This window comes from Mytilus edulis, chromosome 12, assembly GCF_963676685.1.
Source record: "Mytilus edulis chromosome 12, xbMytEdul2.2, whole genome shotgun sequence".
NCBI classification, from domain to species: Eukaryota; Metazoa; Mollusca; class Bivalvia; order Mytilida; family Mytilidae; genus Mytilus; species Mytilus edulis.
The window spans coordinates 37,681,924-37,698,383 of record NC_092355.1 but is presented as its reverse complement, the minus strand read 5'-3'; the positions used below and the strand labels follow the sequence as shown (position 1 = coordinate 37,698,383).

At 32.8% G+C, this 16,460-nt stretch overlaps 1 protein-coding gene across 1 annotated transcript in view; it reads left to right on the top strand.

Moving 5' to 3' along the window:
- The first annotated feature begins 917 nt into the window (after positions 1 to 917).
- The window catches only part of LOC139498398 (MAM and LDL-receptor class A domain-containing protein 1-like), a 75,817-nt gene continuing 60,274 nt past the window's right edge, over positions 918 to 16,460 (top strand). The window contains exons 1-5 of the mRNA XM_071286783.1: positions 918 to 1,039; positions 3,759 to 3,847; positions 4,899 to 5,147; positions 8,573 to 8,647; positions 9,517 to 9,591. Coding sequence (XP_071142884.1) covers positions 976 to 1,039; positions 3,759 to 3,847; positions 4,899 to 5,147; positions 8,573 to 8,647; positions 9,517 to 9,591 — 552 coding nt within the window. The 5' untranslated portion in view covers positions 918 to 975. The remainder of the gene's footprint in view (positions 1,040 to 3,758; positions 3,848 to 4,898; positions 5,148 to 8,572; positions 8,648 to 9,516; positions 9,592 to 16,460) is intronic.

Below are 16,460 nucleotides of genomic sequence, written 5' to 3'. Positions count from 1 at the left end.
CGTTTGAACATAGAAATGGTCCATTGTCCAGATTATTAACCAAAATGAAAGATACCGATTTCCGCAAGAAAAAATATAAGAACATCTAAAATATAATGAGTAATTATTTTACAATTCTGTCATTTATAAATCGCAAATTATGAATGCTGTCGACCCTTTCATCCATGATTCTTTGACAATTACCAGCGATTTTCTGTTTCTGTCGATGCAGTTGGAAAAAATATCAATGTTTTTTTGTTTTTTTTTGTCAAAGTCTTAATAACTTTTTATAAACATCTGAAACTTGTGAAATATCCAAACTAGGAGTTTTCATTTGTTTGCTTTTTAATTTTTTTTAATTTTAGTTTATATTTATTTGTTAGGGTAGTAGTCTTGACAGATATTTATAAACATGTTCATATCCGTTTTTGAGGGTGTGTCGCAATGCATTTAGAAGTTTCTTAAAACCTTAAAATTTGTTATTGTATTTCAACGCATCCGGGTCCATTAGTACGTTTGTAAATACCATACTATATGGATTTATATGTTAATTATGATATTTTTAAGCTACTTTTATATGTTCTAAATAATATATTTTCCTCTCACGACCTTTATTCCTCTTCCATGTGTGACGATGCTGCTGTTTAATGATAATGTTGGTTTTTTTTTTTTGCAAAGTCTTAATAACTGTATTCATCTGAGACTAAGAATGATCCATTTTTATTTATTTTTTTAAATTTTAGTTTATATTTGTTTGTTAGGATGGGAGCCTTGGCAAATATTTACAAACATGCTCATGTCCGTTTTCGAGGGTGTGTCGCAATGAATTTAAAAGTGTCTTCAAACTTTAAAAGTACTTATGATTTTAATGTAGTTCAACGCATCCGGGTAGAGTAATCACTCGTCTGTGGTCAACCAAAAGAGATTCGGGTGTATATATATTCATATTCCAATAAACCACATTCATCTTGCCGACATCCTAGCGGAGGTATTAAAATGCTACTACTGTATCTCTTTTGTCTTTTAATACCACTAACAAATGCCTTGTCTTGGAAAGAAGGTAAGATAAATAAATGTATTTAAAGATGTCGTCAAGTCAAATTAAAAAAATCTAGAATTTAAAATTGATACTTGAAATCACATTAGCTAAGAAACAAAGTAAGCTAAAAATATTGATAGGTTATGGAACTCTTTATTTTATAAAAAAAAATGGCGGGAAAAGGCTGACTTGGACTTTACCCTTATATTTAGCATTGGCATCATTTGGGTTCAAATCGTAAGAAAAGAAATGTACAAACTGCTTAAATTTTGGTAATGACCTTTTATTAGCTATTGAAGTCTTCTGTGAAAAGAAAAGGGGGTGATATTGGGCAAAATATTTTTACTCTGTATCGTAGGAAAAGAAACAAGGAGTCCGAACATCTGACAAAAATTCCTAAACTTGACATGACTTCATCCGTAAGTAAGGAAATGACAACATGTTGCATCTTTTGTATTTCTAGTGACATAACATAGCACATATATAGCGGACATATTCATGTGTCTTATTAATTTGAATATATGTACTTATTTATTTGAATATATTTACCTATTTATTTATTCATTTATTTATTCATTTATTCGTTAAAACTATTTTAAGGAAACATTCCGCAATGCGATATTTTCAAGAGGTTAGCTACGATTCCTGTTATTCTACGCCATATAAAAAATATGTTGGTCCGGACTTCTATGTTTGAGAGGGGACAATTATAATGCATACATTTGTTTATTGTCAATACAGTTTAAAATCAATTGAAAAGGTCCTTCCTTCCCCCCCCCCCCCCCCCTAAAATGGACTTGATTTCGAGGAATATTGTGAAAAGGGATTTATCTTGTCTTTTATCGTTGTTTGTTTCATTCTTGATTGTTTTATTTTCCCTCTTTACCTTTCTCAAAGACTCTTATATAGTGTTTTAGTCATTAAAAATATGTTGATCAGTGTAAGTAGCACATGTAGCATTAAGAAGTTCAACGTGCATGTCACATAAATAATACGGTGATTTTTTTTTTTTTTATTTAGCACACTTTCTGTGATATTAAATATCATATTTATACTTGTTACTATAAGTTCTTGGGAAATGCAGTGACAGATATATCATTTTTGAAAAAACTTGATATACTCCGAATGAATGACTGTAGATGATCAAGAATGAAGCCAGTACAAGGAAAGATATATTTCATATGTTTTTTAGAATAACTTGTTGTCATGGCTGATTTTGTGCTGTTTGAAGTACACGTATTACATGCTTTTACAGTACACTGGGTGAACCTATGGACATGGTGGAAATTCCTCATACTGATTGTTTGCCTAAAGATTTATTTGTTTACGAACATCATTATTGACTTAACACCCGCTTGTTTCTTGCCTGAAAACTTAAATGGAAAGATAGAACCGTGCAAGAGTAGAGACTTGTGATAACAATGTTTGGATCGAAATGGGTAGCCTCGATAAGGCCCCTGCGCTCTGTGTTTCCTAGGTCTCAATAGGAATGAAATCCAAAACATTTTGTCAACTTCACAAAGCATACTGATAAAGTTTGATTTGTAAAGTAAATTTCAATTATCAATAAGAAAAACACGACAAAAAACGTTCAGTTTACATCCATCACTCCCCACTCCCCCCCCCCCCCCCCCCCCCCACCTTCTCAAGAAAAAATACAAAAACAAAACAATTCGTTTTTTATTGTTGTATACCTTCATCTCAATGTTTAAAGTAATAAATAACTATAATAAAAGGACAGATTTGGTATACGTCAAGAGGACGACAACAACCTACCGACACAAAGAAAAAGATATCAAGTGGTCATCATATGTTCTGCAAAAAATGTTATTACAACAAGTCAAGCTCTTTGATAAGTAACGATAATTCGTTTTTGTCATGGAAATGAGGATGGGTCGGGGGGAGTTTTTGCACATTTCACTTGTTGCTATGCTGCATTATATGTTTTGCACAGCTTTGTGACATTTTGTGATCAGTTTTTTAAACATTTTTTTACTGCAATTTGACGGAGAGGATATTTATTTCTTTTATTATTTTCAGTTCTTACCAGGCTTGCATATCAATCTCCATCCTCAATCAAATGGTCATCACCCAAATTGCCTCAGAGTCTGAAAAGCATTGACTAAATTTGAATTTATCATAGAATATCAAAGAGGGCTATACACACTTAATTTCCCCTAAATCGCTCAGAGTCTTAAAAATAGCTATATGTAAATTCAGCAGAGAGTATTCAAATAAAAACTAAATTTCCCCTATAACATTACTGTTAAACGCACATGAACGTGTTGCGGTATTAAATAAAACTTTATTTTATTTCATAAAATTTTAAAAAAAAACAATGAATAACCCGAAGGGATGATATTAAACAAATAATATAAAGACTGTACGTTGGTCTCTTTATTTGTCTCATGATTATTTTTGTCGATTGTCTAACTTACGTATATCCTGCATCTTTTTTAATGAACATATGTAATGATTTATAGAGTGCTTCTTTACTAGACATGTGCCATTTAAGAAAAAGATAATATGGTAGTCGGTTCGGAGTCCAAATAATTTGTCTAGCAGCATACCTTTTTTTTCAACTCACCGATTCAAAATAATACAATGTAACATGCTGGTTTATTACATACAGAGTATATATACATTATTAACTAGTGTCCTCAATATGCATATTTATTTGCGCTGTACAACGCACCAATCACCAAGACCTGACATATACTATATTTTATTTTAATTCTAGCAAAATTCGACAGAAGAATTGATATTCGAAATCTTCTTCGTGATGTATACAGAATAAAAGAGAAGAACGGATACAATGCAAAAGAAGAGGTAAGTCATACAGTTTATATCACTGACATAAAATTCGACATATATTCCTCGTAAAGTGAAGAAGAAACTAAAAACCTTTCCAGAACACACGAGTCCTATTCGGTGTTTTTATTGGATTTTTTTGGCTTCATATTTAGTTTTTTCGTGTAGTGTTCTGTCGAATGCTTGTTAGTTTTCTTTTTGCCATAGTGTTGTCTGTTTTTCGTCAAATTATGGTGTTACACTGACCGCTTTTATTGAAATTTTTTTCTGTTTGTCTTTTTTTTCTACTATTCACGGTGTTGTTTGGTTTTTTTTTCCTTTAACTTATCACTTCTTTCTTATTCTCCCTTTGTTATCTTTTGCCCTTTGTTCATGTACCTGTATATAAAGTCCCGTTGATGGTAGTTTTTTTTCTATCTGAATAAAACAGTTCCTTTGTCAGAAAAGCCTTTTGAAATGGTCGTTTTTTGTCGTAATGATACAGACCTTTCAAAATTTGAAAGCAAACATTCCATTGGCTGAAGTAATTTCCAGATGATAGAGTAGAACAGAGTCCTACTTGATAGATCTTTGTTAGCAAAGCACGGATACATAACCTGTATGTTTAATTACTTGTAAACAAAGCGCGGACTCAAAATCTGTATTTTAATCACGTTTAAGCAAAATGATCACATAGGTTTAACATTTTAACATGTGTAATCAGACTCAATTTGTTGATGCAATGTGTACAACAGCATTTTGCATCAATGCACGATATGCATATGGTCGTTTTCTGCATTAATATGGAAGGTTGCTATAATTCAGTATTTAACGCCCCAGTTTCCATTTAAAATAAGATAGCAAATTGAATTGTATGGAAAGCCCTATTAATTTCTGATATCATTTTGAAACGCACTAAGGATGGTTTGAACTTACTACAGTGCTAAAGAAATGAACTTTCAAGGTAATAAATGAATAATGGGTTATCATCTTCAAACATTGATATTCTGACTGAAAAAAGTAAATAAGGAATCAATATTTAAGAGTTTGAATGTGAATATTATTATTTACTATTTATTTTTGTTTTTAGCAAGAAAATAAGAAGAAATTATCAGACTCGAAAACACAAGATTTACGTGAAATGCAAGAAATACTACAACGATTAAATGCCAACCTGGAAGAGAAGCAAATTAAAAAAATAAACCTTCTACTCCAACCTGTTCCAGAAAATAAACGCAGAGACAGAAAGGGTCATTTTAAGTTAAAAAATAATCAACGTCAGACACCGAGGAAGAATAAAGGTCGTAAGAGTGAAAAATATTATTTAGAACATCCAAAGGTAACTATAAAGTATTATTATTAACATTCAATACCATATCAAGTGGAATTGTCAAACTAACTACTTGATTCAGATGCGTTCAACTAAAATGGCACTTTTAAAGACACTTCTAAATTTATTGCGACACATACTGAAAAAGGATACATGCATGTTTACATTTTTCCAAGGGCTCCAACCCTATTTAAAAAATATAAACTAAAATTTAAAAGAATCGAATAAATGGAATACTTCTGCTTGGGATATTTCATGCGTCTCAGATGACTACTGACAATCATTATGACTAAGCAAAATACTCAATAGTATTATTTTTCCAACTGCATCGACAGAAACAGAAAATCATTTACATTTAAATCGTACACAAGGGGAAGAATGCATTTTACCGTCAGACTTTAAATATTTTTTTTTTCGACTATCGTTAACGTCGACTTGATGAAATTTGTATCAGTATTCGTCAAATTATTCTTATTTTTTTTTTTGTCGTTAATAATTAGAAGAACAAAAATCAGTTTATTTCGTTTTTCGTTAGTTTTGACCTTAGATCATTAAATACCTACCAGCAAAGGACGCAAAACAACGAAACCCTCAATGTTGGCCTAAATTTTAATACCCGGATATGTTTGTTTTGTCACTAATGTACAACTTATAATATTATTGCAACTTTAATTTCATTGAATGACAGTGTGCAATGTCGTTCTCATATCTATTAACTTTTAAAAGATATCAATAAAAGAAATATGATATTGAATAAACTCAATTAGAATGCAGGTACAAATATAAATATTTAACATCGCAGTTGACATTTTGGTAATTTATTATTCTTCATTCGAATATGAAAACAAGCATGAACTAGAATTGCCAATGCGAGAAATAGTTAATGTCACCCTATTCCAATTGCCTCTAAACGGCAGCATTGAGCAATTTTGTTTTTCTTTAACATTAAATGCACATACATGTATATCATGTATATGCATCAAAATACATCTTTCAATGTTTTTATTTTTATTTTTCTCATTTGTACTGTTTCCATGGCAACGGCGAGAAAATTCAAAAGATGGATAGCTTATCTTCACACGCAAAGGATCATTTCCACAAAGTTTCATTCAATTTGGAAGACTTTCCAATTTTACACATTCTTTCTGTTTCCATGGCAACGGCGGCCATCTTGGAAATGCCAACCCCCGATTGCACATCTGCAAATGGGGGTTAACATTATTGATAAGTTCCATTATAATTGGTCCATACAATTTCGACAAAGAGTCTTGACAAAATAGTGTGGACTGATAAAGATCATAAATGAAAATAAAGAATTGAACAATAACAACATGTCACTCGACTTTCGTCAAGGTGACATAACCATGATTGCATATAGTAGCAATGAGTATTTATTTACTCTTGTATGAACCATAACCTAACGTTTTTATGCGCTACCTAGGGCCATTATGTTTTTCTGTCTGTGCGTCCGTTCGTCCTTTCGTACGATCGTTCGTTAGTTCGGCCGTCCGTCTGTCCCGCTTCAGGTTAAATGTCTTTGGTTAAGGTAGTTTGTGGTGAAGTTGAAGTCCAATCAACTTGACACTTAGTTCATATGTTACCTATCATATGAGCCTTCTCATTTTAATGCCAAATTAGAGTTTTTAATCCGATTTCACGGTCCACTGAAGATCGAAAATGATAGTGCGATTGGGGCATCCGTGTCTTATGGACACATTATTGTAAGAATGTTCCATGCGTTTCCTCATTATAATTAAACTTTATCATACCAGTTAGAAATGATTTGGTATATTGTTCTTTCTCTCAGAATCTGTCTATACCATCTTTTTTCCACATTTGTATATTTTTATTCAACACGATTTTTCCCTTCGAAATATGTAATTGTCGATTTTCTAAGAAGAGGGTCATAATTTGGTCACTGCATACGAAAAATTTTCCGCATGTCATGGTACGGTATAATTCAATAGCAGTAATTTTTGAAAATGTTTGAAAAGAAAGAAAGTAACCTTTAAAGTTCACGAATGTTTTGTGAACTGTGTATCTAATTTAAGATTTAAAGCACATCGAACCGTTTTCAAACGATGAACATTTTGATGTTTCTTTAGAAATAAATTAGCTGGTACACGGATGTCGTCTGTGAACCAAATATCAGATTTAAAGCACGTCAAATCATTTCTCAAATGAAGAATAAAATTGAGAATGGAAATGGGGAATGTATCAAAGAGACAACAACCTGACCATAGAAAAAACAACAGCAGAAGGTCACCAACAGGCCTAGGTCTTCAATGTAACGAGAAATTTCTGCACCCGGAGGTGTCCTTCAGCTGGCTCCTAAACAAATATATACTAGTTCAGTGATAATGAACGCCATACTAATTTCCAAATTCTACACAAGAAACTAAAAATAAAATAATAAAATTTTTATATTTCTTTATACATAAAATAGGTAGTTCAAGGATGACTGTGAACCCAATTTTGAATATACACACCGTCAAACTATTTTTTCCAACAATGAAACATTTTTAAATTTCGTTAGAAATAAAGCAGTTTGGCTGTTATCAAATAAAACGATATACCATCAATTAATTATCCTCTGTGTGCATAGTATGAGCGTGGATTTAGTCAAAACTATTGTATTGAATAAGCTTCTGAAATATTTCATAACCTCCATAATTACAATTCAGCGTAACCAAAGATCATTCAGAACCTCCAAAGTTACCAGTGCCTCCATATCTAGATTTTATGACATTCTGAAACATTCCAGGACCTTTATAATTCGATCTCATGATGTCATTAAATATTTCAGAACCTCCAAAATTCGATTTGAGGATCTTGGAACATTTCAGGACCTGCTCAAATAATCAGTCAAACTTACTTTATGTCAGGGGTCCTTAAATATTTCAGGATATCTTTGATATTGATAGAGTTCCACAATAATACATGTCAGGACCTCCAAAATTCATTTTCAGAATGTCCTTAGATGTGTATGGAGGTCCATAATTATTTCATAATATCCACAATTTGGGTTATGTACGAGGAATTGTTAGAGAAATAAAATTGAATACATATTGCAATTTTTACGTTATTAAGACGAAAGCAGCATAGTGGAATTATCCAATTTGAACAAAATGAATGACAAAACCTTTTTTGAGTTTTACAACATAGATGATTATGTTTTCTGAAAATAATACTTATCTGAATGGCTCTAGGCTCGACGAAAACCCGTCTGCATAGTTTATCTGTATAATGAATTCATAAAAACAGTACACTTGATATGCTTTTTTCTTATTTCATTCAAAAATTATACATTAGAATCTTGTTTTTTTTATTTCATTCTACATTACAAATATATGACAGATACAGTAAAAGTGGTATTTCAAGAGTTGCATTTTGTATACACTGATTATTTGTATTAATAGTTTAACTGTTTCCAGGAAATATCAGCTGACAACCCCCTAGAGAACGTTGTTGAAGCCATGGAAATAGAAAGGAACGGACATTATCACCAGGTTATTAACAGTATTTTATAGGTCATTGTATTTTATAGGTCATTGTATTTTATTATATAAGTCAACTGTTTAGGTTATTATACATCCTTGGCTTACAAATATTCTGCTTTGAGCGTTCCTGACGGAAAATCCAGAAGAGCGCTTCGAACGTATGCAATTTATAGCGTGTTATTTTCATTTTTTACAGCATTGCATACCTCTGCTGGTGGATTATTAGTCCCCGAGGGTATCATCAGCTCAGTAGTCAGTACTTTGGCACTAACATAATTTATAACAATCTTTTCTAAAATTGTCCGTTTAAAAATTTAGAAATTATAAAAAAAACTAAGCTTTCGACTCCCTCAGGTAAAGTTGGCATTTGAGCGTTCCTAATGAAAGTAAGTTCGGAAAGGCGCTTCGGGTGCATGACATTTATATGGTGATGTTTTCATTTTTAATATTGACAAAATCGCTCAGAGTGTGAAGAAATTGTCAAAAGAAGAGTAACATTCTGCTCTTTCACTTTGTGTTATTGAATTTAATATTCTGATCACTATGGAATTTAATTCGACTGTCATACAAGTAAAAGGTTTAGCCAGCTATAAAACCAGGTTTAATTTTTTTCTACATTAGGAAATGCCTGTACCAAGTCAGGAATATGACAATTCATTTCAATTTGTTTGACATGTTAAATGTGTTTGAGCTTTTGATTTTGTCATTTGATAAAGAGCTTTCTGTTTTGAATTTGCCTTCGGTATTTTCGTTATTTTCCTTTATTTTACTGTCTATTTTCCGTGGAAAAAGTTAAAGTTGACACCCACAAGGTAACCGAACTACGATTTTAAAGCAATGTTGATATTATGAATAACAGTAAATACGTTCCTTCACAGGCTGATGGTGCTAAGCCTCTGCAGAAAGCGAAACTCATAGGGGACAACCACGATGACGACGTAATAGTTGAAAAGGTAACAATACACCCTATCATCGGTTATCGGTACTGCAGATACAATTATAGTAGCCACGAATCAAAATCTGAATTTTACGATTGCAAAAAATAAAAATGTCTATACACGATAGCAAAATTAATTGTTTTGAATGGCAATAGGGAATGCAGATCTTAATGTATCTTCAACAGAGACAGCGGATAATAGGGTGTGAAAATTATACATGTAAATTATGAAGAACGTTCATACTCTCACATTTCCATGTTCAGAAACCGTAAAATCTGAATCCAAACCCTAATTTGGCATATTCTATAAAAAGTCAACACTGCAAAAAAATCTGTGCAAAGTTTCAAGTTGGTGTGATTACAAATTCATTGTAGACAACCGTTATTCTTAGATATATGATTTTTATTATTAGTTGTTTTTAACTAATAACCAGCTGTCAGTAACTGAGAGTACTCTTAGATCTGTACATAGTGTCCTTTTTATTATAAGGGATGAGGGATGGATATATACCATGCCATATCCTGTCTGTGTCTTTGTTTGGTGGTTTTTTTTGTATCGATCGGGTTAAGCCTTTTTCAACTGATTTTTATAGTTTGTTCTTATGTTGTGCTGTTACACCACTGATATAGGTTAGGGAAGGGTTGGGCGCTCCCAAACACTTTTCAGCCCGCCACAATTTGTATGTGCCTGTCCCAAGTACAGTGGAGATCACTTCTAACCTCTCATTAGAACTGTCAGAATATTCTGTCATAGAACTGTTCTAACCTGTCCTAGAACAGTTCTAGCTAGAACAGTTCTACCCTAGAACTGTTCTAGGTAGAACTGTCAGGATCAGTTCTAGGTAGAACTGACTAAATCAGTTCTAGGTAGAACTGTCAGGATCAGTTCTAGGGTAGAACTGTCAGGATCAGTTCTAGGTAGAACTGACCAAATCAGTTCTAACTGTAGAACTGTCAGCAGAACTGACTAAATCAGTCAGGACTGTAGAACAGTTCTAAATGACGTCACTGCAGAAAGGGCAATTTAGAATTTAGAAGAAAAAATCAGTTCCAATTACTTTACTATATATAATAGCAGATTTTTCTATATTTTTTACTGATCAAAATTTACATATACAAATATCGGTGGATAGGAGGTTATCCAACTCATCGGAGAAATATTTTTATGAGATTGCAAACGAAACATCATTGTTTACGTTTCTTCGTTCCCCGTTTTTAACAGTCTCTTCGTAAATATAACTCTGCATTTAATTCAAGTAAATTTAATCTTAATTTACCTTGTTTGCCTTGGATTTACATTCATGATTTAAGATTCTGTTTGGACAAATGCTGCAAACGAAAATTGTACAGTGGATGAATTATGGGATATCATAGTAATGAACACAGTGTTGTTAAGGTTTATGTACCCTTCTGTAGCCATTTTTGTACGAACTTTTCAAACTTCAATTGTATCAAAACTACAGATATTAAGAATAATAGAGATAGGCCATTTTGTACATATTCCAAGGGGAAACTTGATGCAAAGCATTATTTTTTACTGTTCCATTGCATTTAATAGAAAAAGAGGACTTTGTGGCAAATAAATCAAGATTTTTATAGAAAATCCACAGCCTTTATCCTTGTACTCTCATATTTGGCAATTTGATGACTGATAGATATAGGATTATTGCATGCAGTGCTAGCATTGATTTCCTTAAAACAAGTTTATAAATGTAGTTATTGGTTAAGACAAGTATAAATATGGCCAAACTCAAGTACACCTTTTAGGGTGCGTTCGACTTTAGTGACTCAGCACGAGGTGTTTTGGAATTTACAGGTTACTTAGAACTTTTTGTAAAAAATAAACACTAGCACATCATAGAAAATCAAGTGAGTAATTTATGTTTCAAATTTTATAACAAAAATCTCTGTATTAAAGGCTGTGGATTTTCTATAAAAATCTTGATTTATTTGCCACAAAGTCCTCTTTTTCTATCAAATGCAGTGAAACAGTAAAAAATAATGCTTTGCATAAAGTTTCCCCTTGGAACATTTATTAAATGACCTATCTCTATTATTTATTATATCTTTAGTTTTGATACAATTGAGGTTTGAAAAATTCGTACAAAAATGGCTACAGAAGGGTACATAAACCTTAAACGCAAGAAAACTATGTACATTTGCACCTCGAGATTTGCACTGAGGTCTCAGATTTGCATTATCTCGTTGTCAAACTTATCCATAACGATAATGAATAATATCTGGGAGTCTGGAACGTCAGAAAAATATACTCGATCTGAACATGAATGAAATATTTGCCACTGGACGTAAGACTACAAACAAAACCAATCATTTTCCTTCTTCAAATTATATTAACAGTATAGTCAGTATACCTTTCCAAGAAGAGAACTTCTCATACATGTACTTTTCATTTTAAAATAAAGTATATGAATCAGTGATGTGAGTGTTGGATGATGTCCTTAAATAGTTCTGTTTAAAAAAAAACCATCATGAACTACTGACTAAATAAAAATTCACTTTTTGTGACGGTTCATTATTTAATAATTTAAGTTTGGATGTAATGGGTCTTCTGTCGTTATTGTGTTATCAGCGCCCATAGACATAAGTTAGTCATGTTTGTTCAATTTCCAATATTGCAGTTATTTATATATACTACAGTAAAAAAAAATATAACCGAAGTACTGTTCAACTATATAGACTCACATAAAAAAGCAAATATGGTCAGTTTTGGTTGATGCGGTCAAAAGATTTTATGACACGACTCAGTCTGAAGACAAGTATGAAAACTACTGATATTTGTTTACGATTCAATACTTTGAATAAAAAGAGGATATGCTGGCGCTATAAATTCATGCGAACAAAATTTTGAGGTCATTGTTTTCCAATATTGCTATAACTTGTATATATTACAGTCCCTCTTGACCTAAAATTATAACTGAATTACTGTACAGCTATATAGATTTGCAGAGCGAAAGAGCAAATAAGGTCAGTTTAGATTGATGCGGTCAAAAGATTTTATTACACTACTCAGTCTGAAGTATGAAAACTACTGATATTTGTTTAGGATTCAATACTTTGAATAAAAAGAGGACATGCTGGCACTATCAATTCATGCGTACAAAATTTTGAGGTCATTGTTTTCCAATATTGCTATAACTTGTATATATTACAGTCCCTCTTGACCTAAAATTATAACTGAATTACTGTACAGCACCCTTTTTATGGAAGATCAATGCATTTGAATGAGGACAATAAATTTTAGTTGGACCCCCCCCCCCCTTTTTTTAAAATTGCTGGATCCGTCCCTGGTGGTTTGGGCCGGAATAACGTATTGCATTAAGGTCAGATAATTTTGTTATGTAAAACGAGTCATCCTGACTCCCCGAATGACAAATGTAAAATAAATGAAATAATAATGCCCCCCCCCCCCCCTCCCCCCCAATATTGACGGCTTAATTTATGTTCAAAAAATGAAAGAAAAACAAATAATTTATGTAACACATCAACAAAGAAAATCACTGAATAACAGGCTCCTGACTTGGAACAGGCACATACATGCAGAATATGGCGAGGTTAAACATGTTCTCTTGCCGATTATAAATCTGAAATAAAACCGGCAAAATAGCAAAACTCTATATAATATTAATCGCTATTTTGCCGAAGCCTTTATATTATGACAAATATTTCTTCAAACTTATAAATCAATTCTAGCCGTAGAATTTATAAATCAATTTTAGCCGTAGAATTTATAAATTAATTCTGGCCGTAGAATTTATAAATCAATTCTAGCCGTAGAATTTGAAATCAATTCTAACCGTAGAACTGTTCTAGAAGTAGAACTGACCAAATATCTGGTCAGTTCTAGCTAGAACTGTCAGGATCAGTTCTAGGGAAGAACTGTCAGGATCAGTTCTAGGGAAGAACTGTCAGGATCAGTTCTAGCTAGAACTGTCCAAATCAGTTCTAGGTAGAACTGACCAAATCAGTTCTAGCTAGAACAGTTCTAACCTAGAACTGACTAAAAGGTGTCAGGCTGACAGTTCTACATACTGTTCTAGAACAGTTCTCCTGACAGATTCTGACAGAATTTATGAGAGGTTAGAACTGATCTCCACTGTAAGTAGCCTGTAGTTCAGTGGTTGTCGTTGGTTCACGTCTGTGATATTTGTTTTCGTAAATTTTTTTGTTATAAATTAGGCTTTAATTTTCTCAATTGAATTGTTTCATATTTTTCATGTCGGGGCCTTTTATATAGCCGACTATACGGTATGGATTTTTCTCATTGTTGACGACGGTACGTTTGCCTATAATTGGTTACCACTTTATTTGAACTTTGGTGGATGATTGTCTAATTGGTAATCATACCACATCTCCTTACTTTTTTTTGAACCAACACTTATACACTTATATATCTGTTATATAGATGAAATCGGATATAAACTTTTTACCTTTAATTGTGACATTTTACCGATTGTGTCTGTTTGTTTTGTTAGAGCATCATTTTCAATACTATTGAACGTGACTCGACTGCCGTACAAGTGAGAGGTTTCGCGCTGTAAAACCAGGTTCAATCCACCATTTTCTACATTTGAAAATGCCTGTTCTAAGTCAGGAATATGACAGTTGAGGTCCATTCGTTTTTATGTGTTTTGCCATTTGCTTTGCAATGTGTTTAGGGACTTTCCGATTGAATTTTCCTCGGAGTAATTTTTACTTTTTATACCTGATAGGAGAAGGACGACATAGAGACCGGGAAATAAAACGCCCATATTACCGTTAGTTGGGCATAGAATAGATAAATGCTGGGTAAATTTTGTTGTAGGAGTCTATGAAATAGTCACACAACTACATGGGTTCTGTAAATTCATTGGTAAATCTATAAAATCATTGATAAATTACAATTAAAAGTGACTGTCAGGATAATAAAAAAGTATATCGTAAAACGTGGTAAAGCCAAACAATTTCTTAAGGTGAGTATCCCTAAAAAATATGTACACGTACATATTAATCATCTAACTGCAACCTGATTTCATGACATTTTAACATAATTTAAGAGGTCGGTTTTATATGCAGCCAGCCTTCAAAGACTAGCGAAGCACTTATACTGCCTGTACAGTTTATATCAAGTATGATAACATGAATATTATACTAAACGTCTTTGGATAATAATAAAGTTAAACACTATCTAATGCGGCGTTCACACAGTGCCGGTTATGGCTCCCGTTTGAGATAAGACAGCTAGAAGACACGAAAAGTGAAAAAGTCGGATAACTACCCACAATGATTTGGAATGTCCAATCATTGTCTGAACGCAGTCTTATACGTTCGTAACCGATTCCTACGAATCGGGAATGGTCCGGAGAGGTCAACCGAACACCTCGACAGCTAAGTGCGTCCCATAACATTCGGGGAGACTCAGCCGATTTTGTCAAGTTGGATCACAACAGATTCGGCTCAATATCTTAACAATGTTCTGTGTTTTTCAGACGGTGTCCTGTAGAACGGGTATGATCTGAAGAAATTTGTCATTGCTGTTTTTTTAGCCGATTGAGGCCATATTGCAATCAGATCTTGCCGATTGCGAACCGTCTTTGCCAAAAACCCTTCCGGAAAAGTCCCGCTATTATAACGAAAATCGGCAATAATACCTGCGTCAGCATCTCGAGAATTACAGAACACAATACGACTGAGTCTAGACCCAGCCGTTCGCAATGCGGTATAGCAGAATTTTATAGAATTGCCATTCGACAGTACCTGAACATCCCGAATATAGCGACAGTTCTTCTAACGGATATCTCCCGTTAGCGTCGTTCATTGTCTGGTCACCGTCTGATATCTGTCGGATGACATTCGGTATAATCGGGACGCTGTCGGGACAGATTCTGTCATTTGTCATCACGTGAGAGATACAAATCGGATTAATATCGGATTGAGAATCGTATAATCGAGACAAATTCGGCTGGACGCTTATTTGCTTGTTGTCGTGCTTAAATCAATGTTTTTACAAATTTTAATTTAAGATTCAAATTCCAGCCACGATTTACGGGATCGTGATCAGATTTTTGACAAATTTGAATCGGCAAAGATCCTTTCAAGGACGGCAGTAAAAATCGAGAATGTGTTACTCCGGCAAAAATACTACTTTCAACAATGTTAATTGTGTATTAAAAACAATCTTATTATCTGTTTCAAAAATAAAATTTAGTAATCGTCGAGTACTTATGATAGTGAGATTTAAGTTGTTCGGTAACAGGAAATTCATCAATAGTTCGTCAATTTCGGTCTTTTAATGAGCGCAGCATCTTATCTTCTTCTGCATCGTTTTTTTTTAATTTGCACAATGGTCGTTCATGTTTTTTTCAAAAGCGATAGGTTGTGAAGACTTTAACAGAGAAACTGAAGATGTTTATATTCATGTAGTTTTTTGGAAAGAGAAAAAGAATCCGATGTTTATTTTAGGCTACACGCTTACTTTATTTTTTTGATACGATCAAAGATCTTGCAAACATTATGTAAAAACATATCATCAAATTAACAATGGTAATCAATTTGGAATAGCATATTGTACCTACATATATATATATATATATATATATATATATATATATATAGTTATCAATTGTTGCAATCTAGGCAAAATGGTGTTTCGTAGAATTTGCGATTTTTTTACAAATGCATTGTAATAACCTTACATTAGTAATATAATTATACCTGTATAAACAAAAATTTGCGATTTTACCAATTTTGTTACCTAAACAAAGTTTTTATCCTAACTATTTTTTTCTAAATTGTCAAAAAAGCTTTTTTTTTTACACCTATAATTAATTTGTAAATGGAAACACGCCTATATATAATTTTCGTTGAAATCCCAGAATAAAATTAAAA